Source organism: Perna viridis, chromosome 6 (genome assembly GCF_037379345.1).
Source record: "Perna viridis isolate PV_CMFRI_1.1 ecotype Kerala chromosome 6, ASM3737934v1, whole genome shotgun sequence".
Classification (NCBI taxonomy): domain Eukaryota; kingdom Metazoa; phylum Mollusca; class Bivalvia; order Mytilida; family Mytilidae; genus Perna; species Perna viridis.
The window spans coordinates 18,503,469-18,528,764 of record NC_142450.1 but is presented as its reverse complement, the minus strand read 5'-3'; the positions used below and the strand labels follow the sequence as shown (position 1 = coordinate 18,528,764).

Here is a 25,296-nt window from a genome sequence, read left to right as displayed (position 1 = left end):
GCAGCAACATAATTGGTCAAGTTAAAGTAGCATTAAATAGTTTAATGGACAATGTTTTAAAACTTTTCTAAACAATTAAGGGAAGAAAAAGAAACTCATGTACACAGAAACAATAACTACGTAATTATTTTGATTTCCATTAATTGTGTGATAAATAGTCTTATTACACCTCTACACTTAGCTACATCATTACCCAATATCAAATGAAATAGTTATGTAGCCTTACTTGTACAAACAGGACTTAAGATTCGTTACAACAACAAATGCCCTTCAATTTAACAGTTAGTTTTTCTTCTATGATGAACGAAAATTGCAGTTTTATATGAAAAAAAAAATGAAATAAAAATCAACCCAAATTTTAGGATTTACTAACTTTTTGTGTATATTAAAATAAATGCCAACCAAGAAGTTATAATTGAGACACTAGACCCATCTTTAGATTCAACCATAAAGATTTGTAAAACCTGAAATAGTTTCTTTTAATGAATATGAAAACTCTTACATCTACATTTTTCAAAATAAAATCTATATTGGAATTTGAGTTAAATTTTGAAACCAGAAAATGTTGAATAATGGCTGAAAATCATTTTCCCCGATCCAATATGGACATCGTCGTGTACGGTAACCCAAATCTTATCTCCAGCATTTACATATTCTACTGCACCAGTTGTACCCTGGTCATATGAAGACGATCCTCCCTGTGAATGAACATATGCAAACTTGTCTCCGTCATGGAGGATAATGGCTTCGATGTGGGTTCCAGGATATGTCATAATTGATAGTATGAAGAAGTAGTAACCACTTTCTGGACACGTGAATACACTTGTTGGTCCGTCGAATGCATTATGTGTGTCTGACGCAACAATTAGGAAATGTATTTCTTGATTATCGCCGAGATTCAAAATAGGTTCTTTAACAAGTGCGTAAAATGCAACAGGTGAGTCTGAAAAAAAAATGACTTGGATTTTAATAATAAATTTGTATATTATTTTAGACCCATGAATCACACTTTGCATCATCGTTGCTAGAGTGTATTACGCATCTTTAATCTTAACCTAAAGTTATATTTGTTTTTTCCAATCAAGTCCAATACTCAACAACATCCCCTATCTTTGTGGCAATACTGTGAAAATACTTAAACTCGTGGGCACCAATTTTCGTAGATTAGGGAAGAAGCACATGTTCGTTGATTCTTGGGGTTTTGGTTTTCAGTATACTCATCAATAAAAAATTCATTTTCGTAGGGAACTAAACTAAGTATCGTGGTTTGACCTACTCACGACAATTACGAAATTGGAACCCCACGAACATTAGTATTTTCGAAGTTTACTAAAATCTTGAGGATATATAGTATACATTTTATAGCTAATACCGTTTCAGTGATGAATGTGATTTGTATATTAATGTGATATTTAGAGCGAAAAATGACTTTGATATAATTGGCCAGTTTGCAATATGCATGATTATTCCTGACAGAGCAGGACATGTTTACTCATCTAGCGAACCAGATGAAATTTTAAGATATTTTTTACGGACTTATCATTACAATGACTATATTTGTGCTAGTTGTCTTAGCCGTCTTGTGTTTTTTAATCTTCAGGTTTTATAGTAAACTTAAATTTGTTATGTCTACATTATGTTTGTGAATCATCCCGATTTAATGGAATCTTAGTCATGTCATTGTTAAGCTTATATTGTCTATTTGTATTGAAGCTTAAATATTTTCTCTGATATTAACAAGTAAAAAAATAAAGCGGCAATTTAAGCAAATCTCATTTTCTTTCAGCAATGCAAGTATCGATATTTAGAAACATTATATACTACTACGTTTTGTTTAGATTTAAGAACTGGAGTGTATATCCTCATTGAGAAAACTGTTGTTTTATTTGAAGTTAATATACATATACACTGATTTGGTTTTTTTTCTGATGAAAACATTTCTCAAGATTTTTGTAGTCATGTTGCAGTCAATTATTTTTTCTACTTGCAATTATATTAAGACTAAAAGTGTGGATAGCGATGGTTGTACTGCCTTAAAGTAATATTTACATTTGCTGAACTTGTGTGCTTACAAATAGTTAAATAATTAAATAAAATCAAGCATTTAAACAAACACTAAAATAGCTGTATACCTTTAACAGTGCATAACTTATCTCTAAAATATAAGTTGCATTTGTGTAAAATTGTGTGTTGATATCAGCAAAGAGAAATACCAAAACGTCAGCAGTGGTATAGTTTAGACACATCAAGATCCAAAAAACATTAATGCAAAAACACACAACAGAACAATATACATACAGAATGTAGAGAATCAAATAAAATAGATTCGATATAAAAATAAGGAAAACAAGACATGACATACAAAACTATAGCACTGGCAATATGAACTATCACATAAAACCGATAACTACTCGCCGATTTCTACGTATTACCCACAACCCTATTAAGCTGCATTTAAATTCACAAAACACTTATTTTTATTCAAGTTTACATGCTTTTTAATATGAAATCTACTCGTACAAAACCAATTTTGTATCATATTTTCTATTTGAACTTCACATTAGAACTTAACAACGTAGCCCATGGAACATGTTTGTACCTGGTGTGATTTTAGACAAAGTATGACTTAAAGTGATAAAGCGTGCGTAGCTTTCCACCTAAAAATCATACAAAATGTGATAAATGGTTAGAAAGCTTACATATTTTAATGTTCAATATTTCGTTTAAAATGTTAAAGTTAACATAAATTTATATGTTTCATTTCATAGAACCCATGATCTCAAGTTTTACAGTATATATATGTATGTACTGTATAATTCAAAATAGAGAGTGCTTACTCTATGTATGACACTGAAATGAAATAGACACTTTTGAAATTTAAATATGAATTATCTCTTACGGGCAGACAGAATGAAAAAAATAGTCATAAACTTCATTATAAAGACCATTAAAACAACGTAATAACCGAAAATAAGAATGTGTAGCCTTTTTGAGATGAACATGCATCACATATTACAAAATTTGCGACATTTTTACAATAACTGCTACTTAACATTTTGAATACGTCAACAAACCTGTGTTTCGTTTAACAACGCTTTTTGCCTTAGACATGAGTTCCATTCCACTCTGTAGTTGGGATACAGTATTATTCAATTCCAAGAACCTCTTTGTTACAACTTGAACATTTTCATGAAGTTTCCTTCTTAACATGCCATTTTCAATTTCTGCTTTACAGATAAAAACAACTTATTAGAAAACAACCACATTGTTACATTATATGACGTGTTTTGAAATTTTAACTACCAAAACACTAAATAAGGAAGTGGGGTGTAATGTGAAATATTTACAACTGTGTAAATTAATGTTGAGGTTTTCCATAGTATTGTTTTATTAATATTTGTTGTAGATTGTTTTAGTTTCCATCCCAATTTTTAGTGTTTAAGTCCTTGACACAAGTACTGCGGACACAATTTTCAACAGCATAACAATGATACCTATCACTTAGCTGTACAAAAGATATTTTAGTCAAACTGACCATGATCAACGACCATCTGTTTCAACTCCTTCAGTTCATTTGACTGCTTTCTAATTAGCTCGTCTTTCTCAGTACTGATCTGGTGTATACTGGACTTTATTTCATCTAACTCCTTGTAGGTTACATATGTGTCGTCTCTTGTTGCCTTATAAACAGAAATAAAAAAGAAGTTAAAAATGACAAAATATTTCAACACCAATGAATTCATATCCTTTAGCGTGTCAGAACTGTTAAAAATGGAACGTCTAAGTCTTATCTTGAAGATAAACGGTTAAGCCTTGATTTTGATGATATCAACTCGACATTCAATGATTTTAAATGCGTACAAACTAAGTCCACTAATGTTCTATCATAACAAAATAAAAGTCAAAGTACTCATGTACTGAATCAATTTATATCGATTGTTTGAATTTTTACGCCTAAAATAATGGTCAAACTGCAAAAATATGGTATAAATGGATAGTACGGGGATCGAATTCAAACGTGACACAGGCTTATTGTTATAAATGGTTAATAATGAACTTCAAACAACAAAACAAAGCAATTTTACAAACATAAATATGCAAGAAATCATAATATTCAAAACTAACAGAACATGTTCAATGTTATGAACCCAATTTTGATGATTTGTGTAATGTAAATGTTTAAAAATTAGTGTCAATTTGGCTTTCCACACATGCAAGAGTAATCAAGGGAACCAAGGTTATATCGGTTTGTTTGTTTGTTGGGGTTTAACGTCCGAGCAGCAATATTTCAGCTATATTCAGACAATGAACATGAAATGGATGATAGAATGAATATGAAATGAAAAAAAAAAAAGGATGGGTCACAAGGATAATAGGGTCGACAAATTCTGATTGCCACTGGAATAAGGGGAATGGGTAAGGTCGGGCAATTTAGCCTCCTGTGGTGGAGCGCAAAGGTTCCTACTCCTATCGAATACCACAGCAGGGTTCTTTAACGTGCGAGGAACGTGGCATCTTTCCAAACACGGTGCACCACTATGGTTTGCGGTCAGGTTTTCCGTATTATAGCCTGACAACCCCAGCATGTAACACGCCAGGGGTACCCCATTCCACCACCTGGGGCACACATCCCAGTTGCTCTGTGGGCAGAGCGACTAGCCCCCGGCTAGGTTTCTGAGCACTATTTAGTCGCCTTTTACGACAAGCTTAGCGCTGCTGCTGGGCTATTCTTTTAACACCCGGACCTGCACGGGGCTGGGTTATATCGGTAATCAAAAGGATGTAATTCAGGGATAAAGACCAGATATGGAAAACAGACACACACAACAAAGAACAGATAGTAACGAAAATCAAACATACAAAGTAACAAAAGCAAATAAGCAACTCGGACTCCACTAAAAACTGGGAACATGGACCAGGTGCACCGGTCGGGTAAGCGTCCTCTGCTTTTCTAGAATCACCCGCCGAGTTGCTCATAAAAAGTCAAGTCCGGGGTAAACAAACGAGGAAAGGAAAACTATGACTCGTTGAATAAATCAGTTTTCATGGTGCAGATGGATACACCATAACAATCCACGAGTTCATGATGACGACCATAAAACTTCTGTAGTGATGACTTCAACATAACCCTGTTCCAGAAGCTTATTTGTTAGAGTTGTAGCGCGATACAAAAAGTCTGCGTAGTTTTGGCAAGCTCTGGCATAACGTATGAGTTGTTATATGAACACTCCAGGGTAACATGTAAACGACATTGATATGCTATCGAGAACCAATGACACCAGGATATAGGATGTTCTTTGTGACGCTCAAATGACGCCTATTTATACAAAATACGGCAATATAAACATATCAATTAATTCACTGAGAAATGTGTCTATCATAAAAAATAATAAAAAATTAAAAACTTACTCCGTACAGGGTCAACACCTAATTGTGTGATATAAATTTTGACATGTTCACTTTGTCATTCCGGATATACAATTGAATCAATATTATGCAAACGGAAAAAAGGAAACGGAGAAACATACATTTTCCGTAGCAGTACACATTTTCGGGGTATTACAAAAACAAAAGTAAAACAAAATCAGAAATCACTTGAGTGTTTGTCTTCACAGCGTGATGTTGTTTAGTGACTGGGAAATCGTAAAATGACTAATTGACCAGCTATGTTTATAAATCAAGGTTACACAGACTAGTTTTTATTCAAAGTACTTTGGCTCTTTTAATTACAAAGAATTGTACTCACATCTTATTGGACAGATCCAGTTCTTTGAATCGTCTTCATAATAGTGTATGCCTCTTGTACACATGTGCAGGACAATACCCACACTGATAAAGATTTGTTCTAAACTATTTCAATAGCAGCATGTGGTACACCATTTACACTATTATCTTATTATTTCTATGAGATGTCATCCAGTTCTTTGAATCGTCTTCACAATAGTGTATGCCTCTTGTACACGTGTGCAGGACAATACCCACACTGATAAAGATTTGTTCTACCCTATTTCAATAGCAGCATGTGGTACACCATTTACACTATTATCTTATTATTTCTATGAGATGTCATCATCGATGTTGGTTAATTAAAAGACAAGGCACAGATAAGTGGGGTGAATTAATTGTAAATCAAATATGCATGACAAATTAACAAGACTAGTACGTCATGTACATGTACAATGCATGTGTATAACACATGTATCCTTGTTCGGTATTTTTTTAAATTGAATAATGATGTAATTATATAGCCTCTATTGTCCAAATAGTGCTTGATAATCAGAATTTTAATTTCATGGCATACTCATTTTTTATTGTACATTTGATATTTATAAGAAAATTATTTTTTTAATATGCAGTTTAAAATAGTGAAGAAATATTTTCTAAATTCGTTTTAAAATGTTTTTAAAAAATAATACATTAGAATGTTTTTCTTACATTTCTAAAAATATTTTTTTAGAAAATTTCAGAAAACCGTATTAAAACCATATCTGGAAATAGATCCAAAAACATTACAGTGACACGTTATTTAAACATTTCAAAAAACATTTCATGAAACAGTTCCGAAAACCTTTTTCAAACTTAAACGCTAAAATGTTTAAAAAACGTCATCAAAATGTTTTAAAAACTATTTTAAAATGTCCTGTTGAAAATGTTTAGCAAACTACCGATAAACATTAAATAAAGTATTTCGACAAATGTTCGTGCTACTTAGGAAATGCCTCACCTTGCAGGTTGGTGCAAAAATAAAATTACTCCAGGGACATTTTTTATCTCAAAATGTCTAAACTATATCCCTATGCAATGGAATTTTTACAAAGTCATTTGTCGTCATGTCTATAAAAATAAATATTAAAACTCAAAGTGTGTATGTGTGAAAACAAAATGGACGTGTTGATTTTTTTCTCCATGAAGATCTCTTTGTGAAAATGAACATTTGTGAGTGCCAAAATACTACTGAAAAGTGACTAATACTGCATTTATGAGTGCGAAGAAGAAACAAAATGCTGCAAAAAAAAGGAAAACTTCTAAAGATCACAATGAAAATGCTGACAATAATAATCCAAGTAAGATAAACACTACTCAGTCACGAAATGTTCTGTACAATGACTCGTTGAATCAAGTGGCATCACAATAGACAACAGGTATGAACAGTTTTTGTCAGACCCCAGTTATGCAGCAGATTCCTTTCCAATATACTTCTCAGCCGAATATACATATGGTCAGATCTTCTGATTATAATGGAGCAATAACAAGCCCAATGTCGATCCCTATGCAACCTATGTTACAGTCCACCATGAGTCACGGACCTGACTCAAATGCAAAAATGGATTCTCTCATCAGTAAGATCGAACAAATGTCCACAAAACTAAACATTTTAGACAAACTGAGCGAAAAACTGAACAAATTCGAAAGCACTATGAGTAGCCTGGCCAAATATGTCGACAAAATTACAAACCGTGTGAATGAAATAGAAAAAAGTATGGAATTCATGAACGAAAACTATGAACAAAACCAAACTGATTGTAAAACTATGACATCTTCGATCGCCACCCTACAGGCCGAATACGACGACGTATCAGAAGATGTGGATAAACTTAGAACCGATTTAGATAACCTTTTTGAAAGACACCTTTACTTACAAACAAGGTCAATGCGGGGAAATTTAGTCTTAACAGGAATCCCTGTTCCTTTCGAAACAGAAGACACTGAAGTAGTTATCAATGATTTTATGACAAACCAAATGTAAATGGAAAGCCCTATCGAATTTTATAGAGCTCATCGTTTTGGTAAAGAGTACGGTGTCAAAGATCCTCAAAACGGCCATACATTGTTTGCAACCAGACCTATAGTATGTAGATTTAAATGCTTTAAAGATTGTGAAACAGTTCGAAGTGCCGCTGCCAATCTACAAGGTACCCGGTGCGGTGTAAATGAGCAGTACCCAAAGGAAATTATTGACCGTCGGAAAGTTCTATGGCTTTTCTACAAGGAAGCTAAAAATCAGCGGAAAAAAAGCTCATTTCAAGATAGATAAATTATTCATTGATGGTTGTGAATTCATTCCACCAGTTACGAGCGAAGCCGATATGGAAACAAATGAGAGACTTCCTACCCGTGAACATGGAGCCCGACCTAAGTTTGAATTTCAACCAACTCGAGGACGTGGTAAACCCCGCAGAGGAACCCAGAGATAGTCATAATCCGGTCAAGAAGTATCAACGGTTAACAGACAGAGGTATGACGAGACTAACTCTACCGTAACTGACTTTCATTATGAAAACCTTGTCAATAATAACAAAGAAGAATAGAATTTTATACCCTGAGTTTAGAGATCTTCTAAACGAAATTGATATTATTTGTTTAACAGAATCTAAATTAGATAACTTGAATGTTATAAATTTAAATAATTTTGCATTTTTCTACAAAAATAGAAAAACTTATTCGAATCATAAATCTGGTGGTATCATTGTTGGTTGTAAAAGGGGTTTGAAAAACATGTAGTTCCGATCGAGAAAAACTGCCCATACATTTATTGGTTCAAGCTGAATAAAAAATCTTGTCAATGATGTTGTGTGTGGATTAGTTTACATTCCACCTGAAAATTCTCGATATCCATCAAATGATGCATTTAATGAGATTGAATTAGAATTTCAAATGTTGCAAAAGGATTTTCAAACATTATTCTTTTGGCGATTTCATTAATAGAACTGGTAATTTGCCAGACTATTACATTTCTAGAGAGACAGAAAATAATAATTTTGATTATGAATTTTATTTTTGTGAACAGTTTCCTTATATACAGGAAATAGACAGTTTAAATATCCCAAGAGACAGAATTTCTGTAGACAAAACTATAAATAACTATGGAAGGAAATTTTTATCATTTTGTAAAAACAACAATGTGTTTATATTAAATGGGCGAATAGCTGGGGATAGAAATGGTAAAGCAACGAGCTGTTGTTGATTATACGTTATGTACTGCAAATATGATGCACAGGCTAAATAATTTTAAGGTAATTGATTTTAGCAGTCTCTATTCAGATATACATTCTCCTTTACATTTAAGTGTTGATATTTATAAATATCATGACTTGAACGAGAGTTATGAAGAAATGCAAACTCATTATTCTGAGAAAATAGGTCACTGGGACCAAAATAGATTAAACGACTATAAAAAATAATATTGATCTTAACGGAGTGTTGATCAGGATTATTTAAATGATATTGTGGTTAAAATAACAGATGTTTTGCTTTATTCTGCAAAACAAACATTTGGTGTTCGGCGGAATAGAAATGTCGTGAAAAATAATCCTGATAAAATTCAAACCAAAGTTTGATTTGACAAGGATTGTTATACAAAGAGAAAAGATTTTCGAAAAGCACAAAGATTGTACAAACATTATGGTTCTAATATTTTAAAATCAGGCCTTCAGGCTAGTGAAAAGATCTATGAGAAAACTTTAAACAATAGTATTAAGAATTATAAGTTTGAACTGAAGAAAATGAAGAAATCTTTGAAAACTAATAATCCTCGTGAATACTGGAAAGTCCTGAATAGGGATAGACCAGTCCACAGTAATGATATGGAAATCGATACTTCATTTGATTATTTTAAGGAGGTAAATAAGAATTATGAAGATATACCAAATGTAACTCATCCTGGCGATATTATTGTTAATGCTGAACTTAACAAAGCTACTACTAAGGAGGAAGTTATTAGAGCTATCAAAAATGCTAAAAATAACAAGTCTCCAGCAGATGATTTTGTAATAAATATTTGTCGAGTTATTGATTTCATCGGTTAACTTATATTAATAAAAGGCCTGAGCATACATAGTTAAAAACATACGATTTCAGATTGAAACACATTGCAGAATGTTTGGATATCAAATAGGTCATAACGACTGTTATTTTTATTGGAGTTATGGCAAGAAATGTAGTTTTTCATCTAAACCTGAACCTAACGATTGCAAAACCTGTCCAAACAAAAACATTTCAAAGTCCCTTTACATCATGTTTTTTCTAATATTTTAAGAATCAGTCCATACAAAATTCAGACACTGCCAATGCTATTTTGGTTCAAACATTCAGTATTTTATGTGACTAGTCCTTTTTGTACTTAGAACTGTACTTTTGAGAAAATTAAGCCTTACTTTTCCACTAAAACAGCAAAAAAAAAAAAACAAAACAAACAAACAAACAAACAAACAAACCAAATAAAAAAAAATTATAAGTTCTGAAAAGGGATACATTTTATTGTGCTGAAAATATATGCTTCTAATTTTACAACATAAATTGTTCATATTGTACCTGCCGCGTTCAAAGCAAATTGTTAAAGCTTTTACGATAAGAACATTAAAAATGATACAGTGATCGGACCATTGATATATACTAAAGACAGTAAACTTCTAAATGATGCATCGGAAACAAGTCCTGTAGATTATCTTACACACTCTCTAACACATTTAATGCATTTGTCCGATGATTGCTTTATATATCAAAAAAACATATAATAATAATAATAATAATAAAAATAATAATAATAATAAATAAATTAATAAATAAAAATTTCCAGATAATGGAAGTATACAATACACATTTGCTTAATCACTGTATGATCAGTTTGTACAATAGTATAATAAACAAACTTATTTAAAAACAATATCCCGTTTATATATGCATATGATGGTTACAACGACCTAAATATATTTTAGGTTATCAGATTATTCTCCTGGAATCTCAAACGATTTAGATTCTTCTACTAATATTTAACATGATATTCGGTAACCACGCCCCATGATTGTGAGACATATGAGTGACATGATATTTTTTCACTAAAATAGTTTTGTTCCATTTAAGTGGTATGTTTGGTTGGTATAGAAAAATGGGTATTTATATTTAGTAAACAAATGTTATTTTGGCTAATGATTTTTTGTTTGCAGTTCGTACATTAACATTAACATTAAGACAACCGAAGTGAAAATGACCACAACTGCCCACAAAAGGTCTACATATACTTTACCTCAAAAGATAATACTCCTTCTTGCATTAAATCTTAAAAAACGACCTTCATTTTCTATGAAATAAACTGATAAATATAAACAATGAATAGCGCCTCTTGCAAAATGCTAATTGCAAACCATACATACATTTATATAATAATTATCTCAAGTCCAAGAAACTCATACCGGTTTTGTGCCTGTAATCGTGACTGAAGTAGTAATAAAAATGATTTTGGTTGGTTTTGACTTGTAGGAATCACCTATTATCTGATTTGTATAAAGACTATTACTTAAAAATTCATCTACAAAAGTTTAGTTTTTTGCTGATGATAAATAATATATGACAATCTACTAAGTTTGTAAAAAAACATCTTGCAAATATTTCAGAGAGCAGTAGAACTAATAAATTCATATGTTCAAAGAGATAATATAAAAATGTAAATAAAAATCGTCAAACTTTTCAGTAAAGCAATAATGTATGAGCGCAACATCGAAACTTGATACAACTCTGAATTATGATTGCGATAAAATTTGCAAATGGGGAGAAGGATTCGACTAGAAGTTGACAACAATCTAAGTTGGTTCATTTTGCCCTTTTATTGCTAGGTACAGCACGTGTTAATCCAGGCCGTCTATTTTTAGGATTGCATCATGCATGTGAAACAATGTCAAAGAAATCCATGAAATGTCAGTCAAGTAAATGTGTAAGCATCGTGAACTAGTTTCTACTAGTTTCTAAAGACCTTAATTTACGACCCCTAAATTCCATCCATTGAAGCATTTTCCTGCATAGTATGGTTCCGTGTTATATAACCTCAAAGAAATCCAAAAGTTAATGTCCTGACATCGTTAAAATCATCGTTCCTGTCCCCTTTATGACCTTTAATTCCTCAATGCTTCAAACCTAGAAATAAATCTCAGTTTTCCTTTTGAGGTGTGGTATATGTACCTTGTGCTATAATTAAATTTATCAACATTCACTTATGCACACGTTAATGTCCGTATACTAAATGTCTAACAATGACTGCGACGACATGGTATGAGTGAACGACCGCAATTTGTGCTTGAAATAAAAAAAAAAGAAAAGGAAAAATGTGTGGGCAAAGTCAAAATTTTAATTATACATGTAACAATACTGAAAACCAGGTATCAGCGAATATACTCTTATTATTAAAATGATATCTATTCTCATTCCCTTTCGAACACAAATCCATACCTTTCAAAATTATGATCTGGGACTAAATTGAATATTTATACTAACTAATAAAACGGTAGTAAAGTAAACGCTTGACGTAAGCAGAGTATGACAATGCAGCCTAAACTAGGTGATGTTTTTTTTTTATTATTTCATGAAGTCTTTACGAGAATACATGAAGACGTGATAAAATAATTTGGGGACTGATTTTAATGTTGGCCTTTTTAAAACCTGTTGTCGGTAAGTAATTGTTATATCATTATCATAATTGTATTCGAAAATAGTTGTTTTCGGAAAAAAATGCAGACGATGAAAGCTTTTTTGAACAACCTTTATGCTTTCCGCCACAACTTTATTAAAATTAGTTTAGTTATCATTCTTTATTGTGAAAACATTCTGATGAAAACTGAACGCAGTGTAATAAATACAAAAGTACAAATCATATCAATATTGCAAACTGTTATACTATACACATTCTAGAAGTGAGATTTGACCTCTTCGGTACACCTACATATGAAGATATTAGTTAACAAAATAAATTGCATTTTATACGCACTTAAGCATATCGAAGTAAAAAGCCTGATCCACCACATAACATTTATGTTACGTTCGATATAAAGAGTGCAGCGTCAATGTTTAAGAATTTTTATTTTTAATACTTAAAATATGTATGTTGTGAAGTGGTTCAAATTAAACGTAAATAAGAATAATGAATTAGTGAATAATATCCACGTTTAAGAGGTAAGAAGGAACTAAAAACAGATTAAATATCAATAAAAAAGTAAAAATATAGAAAAATACTTATTTTTTCATATTTTATTTGCGTTCATGTCCAAGGTGATGCGTGTGATTTGATGAGAGTCGGTTAAATAAAAGTACCACAAAAACCACAAAGCCTTCTGAGTAGTAAAATATTTCATTTACATGTATAAACCAAAAATAAATAAAAACAAAAACAAAAACAAAAAACAAAAACAAAAATAGAACAATCTTATTTATTGTAAACATCAATAAAGACATGTTGTTTACGTGTTTCAAGCAGAATCCTCTCATGAGCTGAATTGGAACCAAATATGTAGGTAGATCACAATCCACTGTAAGACAAAATCACTAGATTTCTTTGTTTAGTCTTTTATGCCGAATCATTGTAAGAACTTTGTAATACGATATATCTTGGTCACCATACTTATTTACAGAAATGTGTTACTTTCACATCAGCGGTGAAAGGTTTGTTTTTTTTTCATTTTCTTATTTGAAGAACCGTGTTTTAACATTTGAAACCCATTCCAATTTTACGATCTTAAGGTTAAGACAATATTGACAGATTGTCCTGATATATTTGTGTTCTTTTCATCAGAAAAAGCTAAGTTTATGCAAAAGACACTACTTGGCTTTCTAATTAGGCAAATGGGTCTTGATAATTCACTATATAACCCAACATACTCTTAGCACTATACATTAAATTTTAATAGTATTAAACCATGTTTGTGCTAACGTCATTGATACAACTTGGTGATAATATGAAATCTGGTTTAACCATCTTTTCACATCGAAAAGACTGTAACAATTTAGGACCATTGCGGCGGTTTACAACATTCCGGTTTTAACTTTAATATTGTAATTTGCATTCGACTTCCCTTTCGACTTTTCCTCCAGACTTTTGCCAAGATTTTATCAGTTCGGTAATGTTCTTATGACCCTCATTACTCTCCCTCCTTTTCATTGGATAAAGACATTAAGTGTCTTTATCAGTAGAGGTATATTGCTGGGTCTGCTACATACACAAAACAGACATTTTTTTCAAAGCTCTTTACTATTTTACATACGGCATTGACAGATGGATTCAAGAGTACTCAGGCCTGATCGACAGTGTACCTAGTTGCCCTCTTTAATAATACTCATTGCTCGAACATTTGAGCCCTACAATTTGCCAAGATTTTGATTCGGAATTTTTTGTTGATATTTGCTAAAATATTCAAACCTTTCCAGAAGATTAAATCAGAAATGCAAACTTGGTGAAATATGGTTCCCTGTACAATTACCATAAAGCCTTACTCTACTGTCCCTTTAACGCAGTAGCAATTTTAATGACGTGCAACTTGAAAGTGAAACAAATAGTTGATTTGTGTTCACAGATTAGCTTATGAATTTTTGTCCTGAATAAAGCAAAACAGGGCTGCTCGATCGGCTGATCGTTCTCGTATTAAATTGTTTGAAGTTCCGCTATTTCTGATATAAAAGCACAACCAATCAATAAACTTTCTTTCTAGTTATTATTTTGACAGTAAGTTTGAAATTCAACATTTGTTAAAGCATACAACAAATGTTCTGTAGAAATAACAACCTCACCTGCCCTTATGTAGATACGAATAACAAATGATATGCTATCAGTTATTACTTCAAAGTAATAATGAAGAGATTAGTATGTACTATACACGCGTTAATTTTCACAGATTCTGTCAACTGAATATATTCTTGGGTTTATAATTTTTGCAGTTTCGAAAAAAAAAAAATAAAAATAGCATTGTAGTATCTCTCCACCCTGAAAATTGTTTTCTTTAAAAAAGAATAGCACTAAATACGTTTTTGTTTCATAGACATTTTCCTGCAACAACAATATTCAGTAATATATTACAACAACAATAAATACACATTGCTGAATTAAACAGTTTATTTACTCATAATTCATCATGATACATTGTACTTTTGAACACTAGTATATGACTATGTTTTACTTGCCTCCAACAAAAGTCTGATCCGAAATTATCATTTGACTCTATAAACTAATGTTGTTATATATTGAACATAACTAACCGCCACGTTCAGATCCAGACATTTTTGATTAAAGGAGGGGGTGTTGGCTTCCCATCCATCATCCAGAAAATTAAAACTAGCTCAAACTATGATTTGCTTAATTTGTACCAAATTTTGCACAAAACGAAGAAAATTTTCCACCAAAAAGAAGGCCCTTTTACCAGACGCCCACCCCTGGATCCACCAATCCTTTTGTTTAATTTATCTAATTATGTCTCTAAATGAACTATATACAAAATTAATTCATATGAATATTACTCCATCTGAGCTGTGTTGTGTCTGTCCAGTGGACTCAATAAAAACACATGTCTTTATACGTACTCCAGTTTTCAGAACACTTAATTTCCAAACTGTCAGTACAAAAACATACATTAACATTATCAACATGTTGAAATTCGTGATGTGGTGTAAAGTACTTTCCCATGTAGAAGCAGTATTCTGTAAGAATTAATAAAAAATATGACAAAAAAACACTTATTAAGTGTTAATAGATAGAAGGCGATATATATTAACAAAAACATTATACAAATGAGCTTATATGTAAGGGGGCTATGTGTACAGTACTACCAATGGAAGGTTCAAACATACCAAGTCTCACCAAAAATAACAAGAGTGGAAAGTGTCAAAGAGACAAATACCCAACTGGGATAAAAAATGTCAGCTAAAGGCCACCTATGGGTCTTCAATAAAGGAAGGAACCCTCACACCACAAGGTAGGCTGCAACTGCCTAACCATAGTTTATTTCATAAAGGTGTTTAAGAAAATATTACAAATACTATTTTCAATTTACTGGAAATGTGTTGCTGAAAAAAAAATGGCACACACTAATCAGGTTCTGAAAGCTTTAGATTTATATTTTTATGAAGTAATCTAATAACCAACCTTATTATTATGAAATTTTTCTGGGACAAAATATCATTTGGGATGGGAAATTTAAGAAATAAATCAATGAATTTCTGTTTTATCATTGTTTCATTATGGGCTATAATTAAATTACAGTATTAAAAGAATGCGAAAAAAGGCGAAATAGATGAAAATCTGAAAACGCCCCTTTTTACAATTACATAATAATTGTTACTTCAAAACGAAAAACTAAGAGCTGTTATTGATCTGATATGTAGAATGCCACAATAATTTGATTATTAATGCCAAAGATGTAGGTTTTTACAGTTTTTATATGTTCTGAATGAAGATATTGTTTCTATGGGGACTTGTTTTTTGATTGGTAGGGTGATATTTTGAATATTATATAGGAAGCTTCGTAATGTAGAAAATGGAATTATCCATCGAATGAGACGTATCTGTCGTGCAGTTACTTGTATAGATGAATTTACAGGACTTAGTGGACTATTTGAAAAGCCCAATTTTAGCCATTTGTGAATAAATTCTTAATATGAAATCGCCTGAAGGCAACAAAAGAACTCCAGAGGCAGAAATTGTGAGGGTACTAAACAGAAAATATCAAATTGGCCATTTTATTATTGACGCCTAAAATACTCAAGGGTTTTGACATTGAAAAATATGTCAATTCAAGGGATTTGTTTTGTTGGGTAGGGGTACATATTTTACTTAAACCAATAACCTCGAGTCTTACTGCAACATTCGTGATATCACTAGAGCACTGAGAAATTTTGCTACATGCTTATACTATTATGTATTCAATATTAATGTGAGATGTCCAAGGATGACTTAGAGCTCGAACAGTAGAGTCAGAAACATATTGACTTTATGGCCTCGTTGATATACAGATAAGCTCGTACTGGAAAATAATCCGAGAATATTCTTTGTCGACAAACTGATGGGGAAAAAGGTGCCTGAAAATAATAATGAAGTTGATTTGTGGGATACACAGGGAACCCTCCCAGCCCATGGACTAGGGATACTTAGTACACAAATTTGTGTAGCGTTTCTGGTGTTATTTATTATACATTTGTAGTAGAGCTTTTAAGATAATCATTATATTATTTACAATAATAAATTGGTGGTTTAATGAGAATTTTAACACGTGTATGTAATTTATTATGATTCCAAATGATAAAATGGGGAAATCCTGAAATATTTCTTAGCATCTGAGGTAGATAAGTTATTACTGCGCATTGAATGTTATAGCAGTTTTAGTTTCCTAAAATATTTATATATTAACAGGGCTACCTAGAGATTCTAAGCAATTTAAAAAATGCTTAGTGAAATGGATAAAGACGTTCTGTTCACTTTAAATCATCTGCTTTCCTGAGAGTGAACACAAGCCGATTAAATTCCAGTAGAAACAGAAATCCATTTACCTTTGCAATAACCACAGTCATCTACACCAGTACATGGGTTGATATCACATGCTGCATATTTACAAATATCATGGTATGCTTCGTAGAGACATGTTTTAGTGAAGTTCCCATTATAATTTGGTGGCTTTTTGAATGGACACTGCTGGTTAAACTTGTAGCACGTTGACGAGTATTGGACAACCTTTTCTATTAGATAAAATTGAAAAAAGTAATGTGTAAAGTATGTTTAAAACTGTCTATAGTTAAGCTATGTAACAAGTAAAAAGTCTGTATTTATTTTACTTATTCAATTACTGTCAATTTAAACAATATTTCGCTGATAATTAAATGCGATTTCGTCAATCCTTGCAGATAAGGTTTGAATACGTCTGAACACAGTTTTGTCATGCGATGATCGTATCTTAAGACGGTGCAGCGTAAACCGATCAAAAGTAATGGTTATCTGATATTCTAACCAACAATTGAAAACAATTCATATGTTTTAAGTAGAGGTAAAACACAAAAACAAAAATAAAGTCTTAAAAAATATACACATAACAAGATTTTTTTCTTAACATAAACAATATGAATTCTAATGCTACATCCGTTGTAACAAGGAATTCAATGGATAACACCGAAATATTTAGGACGCCAATGTCTCAAATTTAAACGCACGCGCTTATTCATTTAGAAAATCATATATTATTTCCATTGACATATTTAATGGTTGCATTAGAATGGAGGTTATCGTATTTTACTTGAAGATTTTCGTCATCAATCCGCCTACACGTCGCCAATAAGCTAAATGTACCACAGTCAAATTCACGATTGATGTCTCTAAATCTTGAAATACAATGCATTCTCCCACATAAGTACACGTGTCAAAGCGGTCGATTTAGTCTAATTTTCTCTTTATTCATTTAAATTTTAAGCTAAAAACCGTAATAAATTATTTCAATTCTAGTTAAAACATGTCATAAAAACAACAATTCGGCAAATTTTCTGCTTCTTCAGAATGGTTTAAGGTTAAGATCTCTACTCTTGAATCAACATTTTTTCAATACTGTCTTTCTATCAACACCATCAATTGATGATAACTGCTACTTGTAATGAACATGAATGCTTTTGCGTGTTGGGATACAATTTAAAGAAGTTCCGTAGTTGTTGGGTTGGAATAATATACCTAGTTAATATATACGTAATGGACGGACATTGTTGCTCAATAAACTGAACTATTCATCATTTCATCACATTAAGTTGTTCTAGTATTGTAAATCGTTCTTACAATTTCACTCGTATTGTCATTGTATATCATCTTACATGCATATACATTGAATTATCTATCACACGCATTGTAACATAGGCCAGGAATTGTTTAAAACTCTTCCAAAAATTGTAAGAAATCGTACAAATTTATCAACAGGACATCTTTTTTTTTTCGTTTTTCAAATGCTGAAGATTTTCGGATAACACCATTTGTAGAGATCGGCATCATAAATTGAACACTTAGAGTAGAGTATTACCGCCTGATACGTTGATAAATTATTGAGACACAGGTGAGGGCAGTGTCATTATCAAAGACAACTGCACATTCAAAGGGGTATTCAATTTACCATGATGCAGTATTTTTAAGAAAATTTAGTGTTTATTGCATTGAAGAATTTAAAATGGGTATTAATTACTGTGAGGTATTGCCCGCAGCATTATCATTTGACAATGCCCTCTTGATTTTTTATCGCTATACCTGATTGTACTGTGTTTAGGTAAAATATTTCTGTGGAAGCGTTAAAGCGTCCAAGATAGTCCTCTTCCGTTCTTTTCAGACCGTATGCAGCACCGTAATCTTCTCCATACCATATTAGTAACTCAATTCCGGGTTTTATACATTCATACGTCACATAGTACATTTGAAAGTTATACTGATGAGCGTAAAGATTTTCCTGATCAATGGTGTTTGCCATGTTGACGTATCGTGTCCAACTAGAGTGACTTTTATATTTCCCATCAATATAACGGTATTCGTCATCCGAATTATCAGAGTAGTAAATCTATGGCAAAAAAAGGAAAAGAAGATATTAAGGTTAATTTACTTTAAATCAGTACTACCCTTATATATGATGTTGCTTTACTTACTGCCTATCATATCTATAATTAAGAAGAGTAGTTCAATATAAGGCAGGTGCTACTATGCATTTGAAATATTTTTGTTTATTTTTTTACACGAAACTGGTATGGATCCTTACTTTGTGTTGAAGGGTAAATTTCAGTTACACTGATATCGGACTTTCAGTGCTTCTTAAATCTTAAAATAAAATTAAATTTTGGAGTAAAATTATTATTAATTATCATAATGAGAACATCGTCCTCTACAACTTACCACGTCCCTCTATTTCTACGTATTGCAATGAAAAATTACAATTTGTTCACTACTCTTAATCATTTCTGTATGCACATATATTTATCAAAATTTACAATTTCTCTCGTCTTTTGTCCTTTCTTTTATAATAAAAAATGGGCTTTGCCGTTATTTAAAACAGCATAATAGGACGATGGTTTTATGTTTCTTCCAGAAATACAAAAAAAAATATGTGTACCTACAATCCAAACATAACTCTGATCCTCATTTGTGGCTTCTGCGTAGATAATACCTTCGAATGGACCAAGTCTTGTATTAGCAGGAATTGTGGTTTCAGCAAACACCCCAAGCCCAGCCCCTGGAATCGACGACTTTCTCACTGAAAATCCAGGAGGCGTTGTTCCAATGGCGTAGTCAGCGTTTCGATTCTCTGGCTAATTATATGAAAGAAGTATAACTAACAAATTGAAAATATGAAAAATCAGTTTAAGAGAAAAAAATAAAATTGAAACTAGTAGCAATAAAAATCAAATCTATATATCATCATATATGCACAGCTTCTATTTTTATACAAAACAAGCATCAAATAAAACTTGCGAATGCGACATACTTAATAAACAGTCAGGGGAATCGTATTGAAAGTTCCGCCTTTCCCGTAGATTGATTGACGTGGAATGGATACGGGAGTTTCAAACAGTCTACCCTTTCAGTCTATGGGAATAGGTAACACCTTAAGAACAGATTCGGTCAACATTTGTGATATAGTTCCTCAACTAATGCGTAAAATATGGTTTCATGGACGCAGACTAAATCGTTTTAAACAAAAACCTCGAAATAACAATACGACGGTTTCAAACCTGATTAACATTTACTAGTTCCATATTAGTCACTAGATTACACACTATTGTGGAGGAATGTGATAAAATTTTGTTCAGCACTTCAAATTATGAAACTGTTCAAATTATTATTGCTTACTGTTATTCCATACTTTTCCCGAAAATTGATTATCCAGTAAATCACATTTGATAAACATTAAATATATATTAATTAAGGAATTGATTTTACCGGTATTTTATGGTATTTTGAATGAGCGTGCTGGTCTCACTTACCACTCCTGGTCAAATAGCTATCCACCCTTTATAGTACCAAAAAATAGTAAAAAAAAATCGGTGATAGTAAGAGCATATTCTGTGTGTATTATGATTGAAAAAAAGTAGTCAAAATAAAGCTTAGAATTTGTTCTTCAAAATTATAGTTGTAATTTACAATTCAAAATTGTATAAATATTGTTTACACATGCTGCTATTTAGCAGAAAGGGTAAGAATGTAGATTTTCAGTATTATCAATTCAAGTCAATGTGGTGAAAAAAATCCAACCATCATTAGCATTAGCATAATGATTTTCAAAGACTCGTTTTCCAAGCTTAACAATATTATGCAACATTAAGATATCATTTATCCTGAAAATTCACAGTGAAACTTTGAAAATTGCTTTTTCAACATGTAAAAGTAATGGGAACATAAGAAGTGGTTAATGACACGACATTAATGGAAACCATCCTTATTTATTTTGGTAACACTGAATTTCCGTATATTTGCTATATTAGCACAACCCAAAAAAAAAAAAAAAAAAAAAAAAAAAAAAAAAAAAAAAAAACCGTTAATATGTCGTTAATTATAGGAAGTTAGGCAAAGATGTGAACATTAAGAAAAATAACCAATATCCTGAAATTGCATTTACTCAAAATATTAGTATTGTCCCAGTTCTCATGTTATTAAGGCAATCTGAATGTCGTGAACGACTGAATAATAGAAAAAAAGTCGTCAAAACGGACATTAGTATTGTCCTCCAGCCACTACCAATTCGAACAAATGTCGTAAACACCATTCAGAACTCACTCCATTCGCATTGTATAGATGGATAGAGCTTGTATTCTTTATTCAAAACAGTTATGAAAATAGTTGTTATCCGAATAAAACATTTTACAGAACACTTTACTCCTTAGAAAAACATAAAAAACCGAATCTCCCGAATAAAATACAAGTTGAACGAATTTGGCAAGGAATTTGCGTTTGTTCACACTGATAAAGCTGCAAATAATATTGTTATTTGACGTAAATATATATATTTAAATTCAACAGAAAGATATCACAAATTCATCTACATTCCAACTGACTAAATTTCAAAAACCTAAAATTGTAAACACACACAAGCTACCGCTACCTCTTTACAAACTCAACCTAGAAGTTTCTACAATGCACTGGTTTTCCAGACTTCACAAAACACCCTAAGATACAGATTTATTTCCTTTTCAAGCCATTGCGCTTCAACCAGACCTTATATTTTACATACTAGTGCGCACTTTAACGTTAAACGATCAAATGATTTTGGGACAATGTGTATGAAATGAAAATAGTGGAATTAACTTTTTTTGGAATATTAAAAATTCGCTTGAAATGCTTAATAAATTTAATGCCCATGTGGGATCTTTCGAATCTGTTCAAAGTATTATTTTTCTACTCTATACACCACATTTCTACAATAATAATAATAAAAAATACAATAAAATAATAAATAAATAAATAAACAAATAAAACAAATCGCATATATCAAATATGCCCTTAATTAACAGATTTTTAGTTATGAAAAACTTAAAAAACAACTACGATAACTGGAATTCTTTTGATATGCTTACAGCACTCAAAATTCTTGTAAGACTCCATTTTCGTCTACCATCAAGTCATTGGAATTCCCATGGAACCAATTCTGCACTACTTATTGTATTGTTACGGATCACAATTAATGGCTAGAATGAATGAAGTTCCTTCCAAACAACATTTGGTAGAAAAGTTAAAAAACACCTTCAGATCTAGATATTTGATATTTAGGCGATAGTTTGTGTCTTAAAAACGTCAATTTTAATATTCATAATAAAAATATATATCCTGAAAAACTTTCTTTGAACAAAGTAAGTACTGATATTAAAATATGTCGGCTTTACTAAACCGTTGAATAGACTCATTCGTGAGGTATATTTTACGATATTGTCAAATTGTTAAAGATAGCATTTTGTGACCTTTTGAAATGTTTTTACGTGTGTTTAATTGCGTACATGTAATAGTTTTTTTTCACAGTGGCCAGATTTAAAATAGGGGGAGAGTTATAATCACACCAAAGCACATTTACCGCATTTTTAGCACGTCAGGATTTTTTTGCCTTTGTGTGTCTTGTCTTGCTTTGTTTTTTTTTTGTTTTCCGTTATATTGCTGTAGTTCATAAGAGCAACTATTTTGCTGTATCTGTTAATAATGTTGCTTCGGAGGAAACTGAAACTTCCATTGTGGTGTGAGGGTTTTCTCGTTCATTAAAGACCCTTAGGTCTTGGGGTCTTGACCTGTTTTTTACACCTTGTTGGGTTTGTTGTATCTTTAGCATATTCACCAAATCTCAAAATTATCCATTCTCATTAAAATTAAAAAAAAAAACAAAACAAATAAAACAAAACAAAAAACTGTGTTACGAATTTAACTTTTCCGAGACTTTCTGACATTCTTTAAGGCTAAATCTTTAAAAAAAAATCGAATATCGTTGAAATATAGACAAACCTTTTCGTTCTTAATGACATAAAGTCCGTGCTCCATTGGCAGATTAGGATGTTCACAATCATAGCATGCTACAATCAATAAAATTAAATAGTAGTAATAATAATGATAATAATAATAATAAAATCTGTGATCACTAACAAAACAAAAACAAACAAATCTCTCTTACCAACAGACAATAATGGTTTTCTTCTTGTCCTATAAAATATATATGCAGGTTAAATAAGGATTATGTCTGTTTAACTACACTCGTTTCGCGAAATATCAGATTCTGTTTTGAAAGTCAAAATAACGTTTGACTTAATGATTAATTGGAAAGATGATATTCATCATCCATTTTTTCTAAAATATATTCTACATACAAGTTCCCCAAAAACATAAAAAATGAAACAAGTTTGACTGTGATTAAAATGTGTGGTAAAAATGAAGCCCCCTTTAAATGTCTATGGAAATATAATAATTGTATGATACTACCTGTATATTGAAGGCAAAATATAAAGTAAGATATGACAACCAGGAATACAGAGGTCAGCATATTATCTTCACTTCAATTTTGTAAAGGATAATTCAAACAACTTGAAAACAAACAGCGATGCATATTCAGTCTTCTGTCTCACACATTCAACTTATTATGTTCTAAAAAGAAAACATTTTAATAGCTAAAAGCAAACTGCATTTCAAGAAAACGACGTTAACATGGTTTAAGGAGGTAGACCTAGGGTAAGGGACACAATTCTTACAAATCATTGGAACGTTTGTATTCAACATTAATTTCATATTAGCACCAATACTACAATACCTTACTGGTACAATGACAACATAAAAAGTAGAAGAAACCTTTCAAACCAATATAACAATAGCATAAATGTGATGAATTTATTTGTCAAAAAAGGATTCATGGTCATCGCCACTATACGTCACTATAGGTCACATAAGATGAATAATGTCTCCATATATGGTCTTCTTCCTTTCATACAAAAACCTCTTGGACTTCATCACATTCGAATTAGACTCTATTCTATACCTCTCACTCTACTACATTCCCTTTACAAAACAAGACTTGACACTCCTGTTTCTGAACCTTCATCATTTTTCAGACTTGTTGCGATCATGTCGGATAATGGTATCCACAAACTCATCAAACCAATTTGTGTAAAAGGTCAAGATGAAGAAAAACGACTATTTCTTCCACTACCGTTTGTCCACAAAGGTATAGATGCAATTAATTTGGCTAACACCCTCCAACACAAAAACATAACCAACACAATTCACACAGTTTTCGCTATGTAGATGACGTGTTGTCGTTAAACAATCCTAGTTTCGGTGGTGGGATACATCTCATCTACCCCACAGAACTTGAGATAAAGACAACCACAGTCACTGTGAAGTCAGCCTCATATCTTAATCTATACTTAGAGATTGATGGCAAAGGAAAAACTATTGACCAAACTTTACGACAAAACGTGATGACTTTTCATTCAGAATTGTCAACTTTCCTTTCATCTGTGGCAACATCCCTTCAGCACCTGCGTTTGGAGTTCTCATACCACAACTTATACGTTATGCCAGAGTTTACCGTGACTACGCAGACTTTTGAATCGCACTAGACATCTTGCAATTAGGCTTCTGGAACAAGGTTATGTTGCTACACGATTAAAGTCATCACTACAGAAGTTTTATGGTAGTCATCATGAACTCGTGGATCGTTACGGTGTATCCATCTGCACCATGAAAACTGATTTGATGAACATGTCATATCCAACCCTCTTTCTTCAACTTGACATTTTACGAGCAAATCGGCGGGTGTTTTAGAAAATCAGGGGATGCTTACCATACCGGTGTACTTGGTCCATGCTCCTAGTTTAGAGGAGTCCGAGTTGCTTATTTAGTTTTGATACTTTGTATGTATTATTTTAGTTACTTTATATTCTTTGTTGTGTTTCTATTTTCTTGTCTTTGTCCATTCATTTGATTTCCGCTAGAATCCTGGTTCCCTTGATTACTCTTGAATATTATTATAAAGATAATTGAGATCTATCAATTAATACTAGATATAAATTCAA

General features: G+C 31.9%; 2 protein-coding genes across 2 annotated transcripts; both read right to left on the bottom strand.

Moving 5' to 3' along the window:
* Nucleotides 1-454: 454 nt before the first annotated feature.
* Nucleotides 455-3,797, bottom strand: LOC148613929 (heavy metal-binding protein HIP-like). Its single transcript, XM_088587640.1, has 3 exons — nt 3,536-3,797; nt 3,075-3,224; nt 455-943 (listed from the first exon to the last, which is right to left on the bottom strand). The coding sequence occupies exons 1-3, from the start codon at nt 3,741-3,743 to the stop codon at nt 543-545; spliced, it is 759 nt and encodes a 252-aa protein (XP_088443766.1). The 5' UTR covers nt 3,744-3,797; the 3' UTR covers nt 455-542.
* An 11,458-nt stretch (nt 3,798-15,255) lies between these two features.
* LOC148613928 (histone-lysine N-methyltransferase PRDM9-like) lies at nt 15,256-23,858 on the bottom strand. Its single transcript, XM_088590397.1, has 6 exons — nt 23,708-23,858; nt 23,237-23,304; nt 19,873-20,064; nt 19,019-19,322; nt 17,296-17,481; nt 15,256-15,362 (listed from the first exon to the last, which is right to left on the bottom strand). Exons 1-6 carry the CDS (start codon nt 23,766-23,768, stop codon nt 15,256-15,258), a joined length of 918 nt encoding a protein of 305 aa, XP_088446523.1. The 5' UTR covers nt 23,769-23,858.
* Between the last annotated feature and the right edge of the window lie 1,438 nt (nt 23,859-25,296).

Coding starts and splice junctions, on each gene's coding strand:
- LOC148613929 (XM_088587640.1), bottom strand. CDS start 3,743: ATGAATTCATTGGTGTTGAAATATTTTGTCATTTTTAACTTCTTTTTT. Junction 3,225..3,535: donor ACAGATGGTCGTTGATCATG/GTCAGTTTGACT, acceptor TCTGTAAAGCAG/AAATTGAAAATGGCATGTTA. Junction 944..3,074: donor CGTTGTTAAACGAAACACAG/GTTTGTTGACGT, acceptor TTTTTTTTTCAG/ACTCACCTGTTGCATTTTAC.
- LOC148613928 (XM_088590397.1), bottom strand. CDS start 23,768: ATGCTGACCTCTGTATTCCTGGTTGTCATATCTTACTTTATATTTTGC. Junction 23,305..23,707: donor ATTTTGCCTTCAATATACAG/GTAGTATCATAC, acceptor TATTGATTGTAG/CATGCTATGATTGTGAACAT. Junction 19,323..19,872: donor ATCAGAGTTATGTTTGGATT/GTAGGTACACAT, acceptor TTTTTGCCATAG/ATTTACTACTCTGATAATTC.